Source organism: Paramormyrops kingsleyae, chromosome 25 (assembly GCF_048594095.1).
Source record: "Paramormyrops kingsleyae isolate MSU_618 chromosome 25, PKINGS_0.4, whole genome shotgun sequence".
Lineage (NCBI taxonomy): Eukaryota > Metazoa > Chordata > Actinopteri > Osteoglossiformes > Mormyridae > Paramormyrops > Paramormyrops kingsleyae.
The window spans coordinates 17,057,364-17,067,585 of NC_132821.1; the positions used below are offsets into that span (position 1 = coordinate 17,057,364).

At 42.0% G+C, this 10,222-nt stretch overlaps 1 protein-coding gene across 1 annotated transcript; it reads left to right on the plus strand.

Moving 5' to 3' along the window:
* Positions 1–1,076: 1,076 nt before the first annotated feature.
* LOC140582860 (uncharacterized) lies at positions 1,077–7,182 on the plus strand. Its single transcript, XM_072707263.1, has 6 exons — positions 1,077–1,480; positions 1,564–1,674; positions 1,772–1,932; positions 5,867–6,043; positions 6,132–6,381; positions 6,479–7,182. The coding sequence occupies exons 1-5, from the start codon at positions 1,286–1,288 to the stop codon at positions 6,379–6,381; spliced, it is 894 nt and encodes a 297-aa protein (XP_072563364.1). The 5' UTR covers positions 1,077–1,285; the 3' UTR covers positions 6,479–7,182.
* The last annotated feature ends 3,040 nt before the right edge of the window (positions 7,183–10,222 follow it).

The window sequence follows — 10,222 nt, forward strand, 5'->3', positions numbered from 1 at the left end:
CTCAAAGAACTTATCACACAACATTCGTCCACACGAAACCTCTGCTCTGTATCATTACATCTTTTGAAAACCCCTAAGACTAAACTTCATAGCATGGGAGATCGAGCCTTTTGCGCAGCTGCACCTAGACTGTGGAATGCTCTTCCTGAGTATCTGAGGACGCCACAGACTGTTGATGCTTTTAAATCTGGTCTTAAATATATCTTAATCTTAATCTATCTTAATTAACAATTAATATCTTTTTAACAGAGCTTTTCGGGTCGAATTAATTTTGTAGCACTTTGAGAATTGCTTTCAAATAAAAAGTGCATTATAAATTAAATGTATTATTATTATTATTATTATTATCTGGAAATGGATCTCCAGAACGAGAATTTCAAACAGGAGGTGAGTACTCTTGTATTTTTATTATTTATTCTCTTTTATATTTATTGTATTATTATACATAAATAAAAAATAAATTAATCTATAAATTAAAATACACTGCATGTCTCCATATATTATTATTATTGTTATTATTATTTATTGTTGTGCATTTTCTCCTTTGCAGGTGGATAATGTCAGCAGGTACATGTATTACATGAACCCAGAGGAGCCTTCCTTGGAGTTTGTCAAGGAAAGGGGAAAGACGGAGCTGTTCCTCTGTGAGCTGGCTGAGGCCAAGCTTTCTAAGCAGACCCAGATGAACTATCTGAAGGGCCTGAAGAGGTTGGTTGCATGTCTTGTAAATTGCAAAGTGGCATACATATCAATATCTGTATATAGTACATGTACAGTATATATGTATATAAAACACTTAAATACTTGTACTTCCCCTGAAGTATCACATGACCAAGACTGACCTTCGGCACAACGATGAAGGACTGTGGGACGAGTGCAACTCATTCATCCCATTCATCGGCTCACTCCAGCAGAGCTGCACAAAGATGGTCAGCAAGGGGATCATCCAAAGGAGGTCAGTTTAATTTCTCACACCCATTTAACCTTATGATTTGATGATACATTTTGTCTTCTCTTGCCTCCAGTCTTCTCTACCATAACACTTTTTTTTTTATTTCCATACCGCTCTCGACCCACAATAATCAAGATGCCTACCCTGCTGGCCACAATGTCCATGATGTCCTTCCTACCTGCCCATCCTCCTGCCACCAGAAGCGGCACCATTGCCTGCCTGCTCTCCGCACTATTCAAATTGGACACAGCAGACTGCATAAATGATGACTAAGATTAATGGTATGATGTTTTTTCTCTTTTTTTCTCTCATAGGCATGCCGTACCGACAGAGATGAGCCCGCTGACTCCCAAAGACTGTTTGGCTGTGCTGAGGGCTGCCAAGAATTACTTCTTGGCAGTCATCGGTAAGGTGTCTCCCAGGGATAGCCCCCTGGAGATGACGGAGTGCTGCCTCGTTCTGTTCTACCTGGAGGCCATCGTCATTTTGAAGCACCTCCAGCGACCAGGCGTGGTGGAGCACATGACCGTAAGTATTGTACTCATATTGTCTGTCACTGTCCCTATTGCCATTGCCCTCATTAATAAGTGTGACATCCTTGTTTTGTGCAGGTCAAGGAGTGGATGAAGAGGACCAGACAAGAGTCGGGCTACACGGTGATTAAGCATCCAACCTCCGTTCAGCAGGTGTCCACATTTGCCCTGTCCTTGGAGGAGGATATGGTAAGATAATCAAATTAGATCGGATTTATTTCACATTTCCTGTTATAACCAAGCAGGACCTTTTCCGAATTAACTCTTGTTTTTCCTCTGCCAACAGTGGTTTGACACTTACTTCAGCCATGTGCGTCCACAACTCCTGATCTGCAAGAGGAGCAGAAAAACCCAGGATGACATGGGAGGTGATGAGAGATTCTTTGTCTCCACCGCAGGAAGGCCGATATCCGGCGCATCGAATGACATCCGCCGGCTGCACCAAAAGTAAGCTAATCATCATTGTAGGAATTATTAGCTCAGGTAAATTTGAATATCTCCACCAATATGTTTGAAATTAATTAAAGTTTAATTAATTATTATTTAATGCTGATTATTAACCAATCGTTATGCCGAATGGTCGGCTCCTCCAAACTCAATTGCGATATCCCCGTGAGTCTGTTAATGTGAGACTTAAATGGGATTCACTAATTACCAGTATTGCTTAGTAACCTGGGTTAGAAGGCTCGTCCAGCGAGCTGCATCACCAGGTAATGTAAACGATTGGTAGCGAAGCTCCCCTCACGGCCGATGAGAGAGAGTCTCGCGATGTTTCAGGCGAGTTTGAGGTTCAGAGCGTGTAGCAAGATCGCACAAAGGCAGGGACTTAGTGTGAGTACTCAATGACGGAGGCTGAAGTTGTGTAAAAGACATGCATTTATTCCTAACTAACACTACAACTAACATAAGACAGACATTACACCTAACACACACAACAAACACGAAATAACGGAATAGAACAAACAATGTAATTATGAAAATGCAATGACCGGATTTAAATGAGTAACCTTAAATGGGAAATACTGTTCTGCAAAGCAAGCACAGTTTGTGGAAACATGACCCTGAAGTCTTATAGCAGGTTAACAGAACAGCTTAAGTTGTTAGAATGAAAGGAAGTTGGTTTACTTGGTTGAAGAGTGGGGGGGGGGTGGGTCTTGGCAGTTGACGGCAGAGCTGCTGAGCTGATGGCACTCAGGAAGGCGCGGCGTTTGGAGCAGTGGAGTGGAGCCCCTTTGGATTCTCTCTCCTGGTGAAGATTTGTCTTGGGTGCTGTTCTCTGTTCAGCTGGGCCTTCACTGGAGGACTTCTTGTGGGCTTCTCTTCTCCCGGGCTGATGGTCTTTTCTGCACTGCTGCTGGTTGTTCTCTGCTCAGCTTTTGTTCTGAGGTGCTAGATTTTTATGGTCTAAAGTTCATGAATAGGGATGACCAGGAATTCGACTCCTGGCCCAATGGCTGGCCATCCATTTGGCGGGCTTTCGGAAGGGGGTCTGTATCAGTCCTTTTGGGATTTATGGCCCGACTGATTCTCCCTTTACTGATGATTTTCATTAAGCTGTTATAACTTTTGATACATCCAATTTTATGGTAATCACTGACCAGATTTGGAATCAGGGGTGATTAACAATCAGTTTGACACCAAACATGCCATACCAGCTTCACAGGTACATACCTCATACCATTTGTATTAATTGATTAAACAATTAATTATTTCATCTATGTGACTGATTCACATCAGTATAGGATACAGGTGTTTTGGGTTGCACCTCAACAGATGTTACACTTTGTGCAGACATTACATCAAATATTCATATTACAAACAGCACATCTTATACATAGATAGGCATGGCCGTTAGTTTGTGGTAATATCAATATAAGTTGCACATCTGGAAACAACATATTTTGTTTGGTGTGGCTTATGCCAATTTATCTTCTCCAGAATGGATAAGATACACCTTAATTCAGTTCTTTTAACATAGTATATTTGAACCATGAAACTTGGTAACGGTCCACCAAGATCAGATAAGGGCCGCAAAGGAATGTTGGAAGAGAAGGGGGGTTGTTAACAAAGAAGACTCTCTAAAAGTTAGCACACATTGATTACACTCACTTTCCAGATTCTTCTGGTATACCATGAGAACATATATACAATGGTAGCTATGCCTATGTATTTATTTAAATTTATATGTGTTCAAGTGCAAAGCGGTAAAATAGATGATACTCCGTGAACATGGTTATAAGGGTGGCACACAAAACACTAAGATTGTCTAAGGACACATACAAACATAACCTCTCTGTATATTGAGACTATTAGTCGTTAGTAAATCAATATACAGGGTATACAAAAGCCAAACTTAAATTAAATTTCCTTTAGGGTGTTCGTCTGTTGGGTGAGTGATATGTAAGGCAGAGTGTATGTGGAGGGGGTTTTGTGCCAAGTCAAGGGACCTCTATCCATTTGGTCCACTCTGCTTGTCTGTAGGTCCCTAAATGTTTGGGCAATAAAAGTTGGAGTGCTGGCCTCCCTTGTTATCTGTGTGTGTGTGTGTTTATGTGTGTAACCCCCCTTTGGTGCTTCTCGTACCAGGCTCGGCCTTGTCTCAGGCCACCTGGAATTTAGGCCCTGTGATATGTGCATGTGTGATCCTACATCAGGATGCATTTCCCCGACAATATGTTCCATATAATGTTATCGGGTGTTGTGTGAAATGTATTAACTCTTTCACTGTTGCCGCCTAGTGGTTCGGATGCATACGTCCGGATTTTCAATAACAAAAAAAAATTACGTTCAATAAAAGAAACAAATGTATCAAATCAACCAAAAACGGCTTGTTACACTACAAAAAAACCTTTCAGATAATATCTGTAGAAAGTTGCGCAATTTTTGTGCCATGGTTTTTTTGTAACAAGTAAAAATAAAATGACGATGGTAGCCATCTTTAAACGGGTCGAGTGTCAGGAAGTAAAATATAAGTGTTAATAAAATGAAAACTAAGCACTTCAAACTATTTCTTTCACGGCCAATACTTCATAAACCGTCACAGTATTAAGACAAAACACGAATTTTTCCATAAATATGACTGTAATGCTCTCAAATAGCTTGATCACTCATCACGGAAAAAAGTGTCGCTTTTATCCATTGATTTGATGTAGGAGGACGCTTTTTTGCGTGGAGAGGATGCAACGCTCGACATAAGTACATTTATTTACAGTTTACATTTTACTCTTTTATTCTATAGATTTTTATAATTCCGTGAGTCAGCAAATTACAATTAACATTTGCTTTGGTAACACTTGTATTGTGGTACATTGGGAAAAGTTCCGCATCGCCTTTGTCAAGCTTTGAAGTGTGCAAAGTAATGCAGCGCTTTTGGCTTTCACTTGGGCAAAGTTACGCGGGGCTTTGTTTGGGCAAAGTTATGCGGGGCACTTGTCGGCCTTGTTTGAGCAAAGTTATGTACAGTACTTGTCGGCTTTGTTTGGGCAACATTATGTACGGTACTTGTCGGCTTTGTTTGGGCAAAGTTATGCGGGGCACTTGTCGGGCTTTGTTTGGGCACAGTTATGCGGGGCACTTGTCAGGCTTTGTTTGGGCACAGTTATGCGGGGCACTTGTCGGGCTTTGTTTGGGCACAGTTATGCAGGGTTAGGGTTAGAAACAAAATGTTTCTTATGACCCATAAGTGGTAATGCATTTAGAAAGAAAGACGCTATCCCAAAACACTGCTAGTTACACTGCGGCCATTTTGGATAGGTTTTGGATAGGTTTGGCACAAGTCGTGTGAATAAAATATAGATTTTCCTACAAATGTGTGGTGATTTTGTGTGACAAAATGTTACTTATGACCCATAAGTGGTAATGCATTTAGAAAGAAAGACGCTACCCCAAAAAACACTGCTAGTTACACTGTGGCCATTTTGGATAAGTTTCAGATTAGTTTAGGTTAGGTTTTGGATAGGAAAAGCTCCCAGTTTTCCTCCGTAAAACCTGTTGGGCTGCATCAAATGATATGAAATTGGGCACACATGTAGAAAACAAGTTTGGGAACCAGATTTTTAAAATTGGACCTATTCCATCATGTAGTTTTTGAAATATTTACAAAAATCCAAGACAAAGAGACAGATTTTGTATTTTTCCAGCTGTTTTTGTTATATTCGCATGTCCATAAATTATACACAGGTTATTCATTTCGTTATTGAACTTCCTACAATCAATTGTAAAGGGGTCAACTTTGATTTTAGGTATCAGGCATGTGTCTGTGACTTTTATATCTGAAGTTATAAGGTAATTATTCCAAAGAGGGAAGAAATGCCCCCCTATGCAAGGGGCCCCTGGTGCACTCCATAGGGTTAATGAACGTCATATCAATTTTGCATTTCAGATACCAGCTGAATCCAATGAACAGCCAGACTGCTAGGCAGGCGTTTGAGATGGCCTCAAAGCAAATGACAGACTCGGAACGGTCTTTAGTGGCTGACTCTCTCAGTCATTGCACCACAACACCTGATGATGTGGTGCTGGCCAGTAAGCTGCTGGGCAAGCTGGCAGGTGACTCAAGGTAAGCATGTTTTTTTAATGGACAAAATCAAAACACACTATCAAAGCCCTCACCGCTGAACACTAACCTTTAACTGCATTTATTTCAGTGACTCCTCTGCAGATGAAGGACCCAACCGTGGTCCCCATGGCGCCGCATGGGGTGCTCCCTCGGGATCCTATGCAAAGATGGACGCCCAGGCAGCATACGACCAGCTTCTGCAGACCCACCCAGTGACCCTGGATGGGGACGTGCCAGACAGGACTGCTCTGTCACAGACGTCAGGCCAGTTCAAGCGGCAACTTTACGAGCGCTGGCTGAAGGCTCAGTTGAAACTGCGTGTGCAGCATGTCCTCTGAGTATTAATTAATTAATACTAATTAATAAAGTTTTTTACTGAGTAACAATCCTATGTACACGGTTCACAGAACTAACATGCCAATTTATTCTTGACAGCGCACTTCCGCAGACGTGAACCCACAGAGTCCAGGGTCAGCGTATGGATCCAGAAGCAGGGCTGGAAAAGGAATGTTCCCAGCACGGCCAGCATCCTCAAGGACTGGAGACCAGTGGGTTCCATGGACACTGCCATGGACTCTCGCCACATCCACGGACTAATCCACAACCAGAAGTGGAAGGGACTTGTGGTGATGGACATTGCGGGGAAGGGGAAAGGAGTCTGCGCCACCCGGCAGTTCCAGGCTGGTGAGGTGGTGTGTGACTACCATGGGCTGGTAGTCACAGCCACTGAGGGCCAGCGGATTCACTCCTCGACGAAAGAAGAAGAATCTGGCTACATGTTCTTCTCCAGGAACAGCCAGGGCATCCACATGTGTGTGGATGTCCATTCGCCGGAGTGTGCATACAGACTTTTGGTCGGCTGATTAATCATTCCCGGAAGAGAGCCAACCTCCGGCCAAGATTGTACAGCCCGGCCATCGGGGGACAGGACGTTATTTTGCTTTTGGCCCTGAAGAAGATTAATGTTGGGGAGGAACTTTTGTTCGATTATGGGGTGCAGAGGAAATCATTCAGGGGAGAGGGATTAGAGCTCTCCTGGCTGTGAAACTCTGCACCCCAGTTTCCCTCATGTTTTTTGTTTTATGTTTCTGTTTTATGTTAAATGTATGTGAAATAAAATTACAGTTTTCTATTAAGAAGCCGGGGTACTCATTTTTGGATATTGTTTAATGCCTTGTAATATCTTTGAATCCTTTGAATCACTTTGCCTTTCCGACGGTTTGGGCCACACAAAATTTTCAGTCATGAATTAAAATACTGATTATACTGGTTTTAGAGCAATGCAACAAAATATTAGGATCATTACAGGCTGTGCCTGTCCTGTTGCTGCCAGGGCTATTGTTTACGGTGGCCGAGAGAGCTCAACGTGCTGCAACTTCAAGAAAACACATGCAAACATAAAAAAACACAACAAATTAAGAAAACGTCTCCATCAGTTTGACAACACAGGCGCTGCAAATACGGAAACGCGCTGCAAACACACGAACGCGCTGCAAACACAAAAAACGCGCTGCAAATAGCAGGCACCACAACGGAAATGTTTCAGGAGGACCTCAAAAAGTGACGAACCCATCTGGGAGCTGATTATTTGTTCATATTACCACAGCCTGGCATGACACCTGGTCCTCACCTGCAGGTTTAGGGGCATTCTCCACAACAAAACTAACATTTCGCCCACATGAGCTACAAAATTTGTGCAAAGTTGGCTGCTGAAAGACACAGAACGGACAATACATTTTGATCTGAAAAAAATAAAATAAAAAATAACTATGTTACCGATTTTAGCATGCTTTATTTGTATTCCGTTGTTCATTATTATTAAGGGGTCTGAATAAATTGTAAAATATATTTTTTTTCATCAATCTATAATGAATTTTGACCTGATTTTAACCATTAATGAAGCACTGCAGAATTCTGTCATTTATTTGCATATATTTATTTAGATATTTATTGGCAATTAAATTAATAACGTTCCACAGTTAAGTGTGTGATTCGTCAGATTATTATAATAATATCCAAAAGACCAATGAATCGTATGATCAGGTTGTTAAAAAAAAAAAAAAAAAACACCTTTTAGTTCACGCACAACACCTCTGCTCTGACCAAAAGCCACTGAACAAATAATCAGCTCCCAGATGGGTTCGTCACTTTTTGAGGTCCCCCTGAAACATTTCCGTTGTGGTGCCTGCTATTTGCAGCGCTTTTTTTGTGCTTGCAGCACGTTTTTTGTGTTTGCACCGCGTTTTTTGTGTTTGCAGCGCATTTTTTGTGTTTGCTGCGCGTTCGTGTGTTTGCAGCGCGTTTCCATATTTGCAGCGCCTTTTTTGTGTTTGCTGCGCGTTCGTGTGTTTGCAGCGCGTTTCCATATTTGCAGCGCCTGTGTTGTCAAACTGATTTCTTAATTTGTTGTGTTTTTTTAATGTTTGCATGTGTTTTCTTGAAGTTGCAGCGTGTTGAGCTCTCTCGGCCACCGTAATTGTTTGATTGATGGCAGTTTCACACCTCTGTGAGACAGCTACCCATCCCCCAGCACTCAGCGATAGCCAGACGTCACACCTTGGGCAGATCTGCAGGTGACATATGCATTTCCCTTTATTTTAGCTTAATCACAAAACCTGTCTGCTCAAGAGACTGTGCTTTCATTTTATAAAATGAAATTTTGCGTGCCAAAGCACTGCCAGGGCACCACACGGGTTCTGCCGGTGGGCCGTAATTTTTACCCAAATCCCAACGGTGACTTGCCACTGCCGGGCCACCAGACTGCACAGGGGGATGCTTCCACGGCTAGCCCGCGTCAGCGGTGGGCCGGCAGAGGGGTGTGCCAAATTGGTACCATCATATTATTAAGCTAGTGACACAGTCGTTTCTTGTCCTTGGCACGAAAGTTATCTGGTCACTTCCCCCAGCAGCGCCCTGCACGTCTTCCCTGACAGACAGGCAGACGCGACCAACTTTGGATCGTTACCAGTGGCGAAATGTATTATCCCATGTTACACCGTAAGCTTATGAAACTGTGTTAAACTCTGTCCCGCGATCGGTTTGTAGCTTTTTGGAGGTCCTGCCTTCAGAGAGAATGTTTTCGAACACTTTCTTTACCTCGGCACCTGTCTTGCTTTTAAGACACCGCACCTATGCGTATTTTGATAGAATGTTAGAATGTTTAAAATCATCATTCTGGTCTGCGTAAGCAGACATGTCCACTAAGTCAGCTTGCCATTGAGAATCGATATTAGTCACAAAGACTATTCCTTTTAAAGGTAAATCTGATCGGTTTATGTAATGTGTATGCATCTTCACCAGACAGCCATGTCACAACTTGCTTCTTATTTATATTATACACCCCTTCTTCATCTATCAGCGATCTGTATAATCAGGCCCTCCAAAAGACCCAGGGTTTGATGGCGTGTAATAGACAGTTTCAAGTGCTTGTTATCCATCCTGAACCTCTAGCAATAACAGTGTTTTCTTGACTCAACTCATTTTATTTAGAATGCATGTAAAAATTGCCAGCCACACATTTTGACAGACATAGTTCAGCGTTTACACACCAACCAGAGTCTGCTTGAACTTGTGCATATCCCAGAAATCATTAATTGCCCCATCTACAGCACACTCATCTTTCCCTTCAAGTTCACGTTTCAGCTCGTGCAATTTCTCCCGTACATTTATTTCACCTTTAAGCTCACAAATGACAGCCTTGACAGTGCCCTGCACTTTCACAGTCGCGGGGTGGGGGTTGACTGCTTTCATGATAACATATTTAAATCATGGTCTATATAGCTTTTTGATCTTTTCAAAAAACTGTTAAAGTAGTAAAATGGTTTGGGGTCGTACAGACACGTGTGCCGACGCTGGCTTGGATGGTTCACAGAGCACCCAACACAGGTCTTCCGCAGGTCCTCCTCAATTACTCGATCCAGAATACAAGCCAGTGCCCCTTTGATTATCTTCATGGCAGAGGTGGTGATGCTCCCTGATGCTTTGGTGAAATACATTTTCTATTTACATCGAAATAAACTGTTAGTTTAATGGCCTTTTCCTTGTTTTTTTAAAACTAGCGTTAAAATATTTGTGGTTGTTTACGTTATACGCAAGTCTTTTTTCACCACACATTTACTACATACATATAAGTACATATTTTAATTTTTAACTTAGTCGAATGTATTATTTTCATATTTT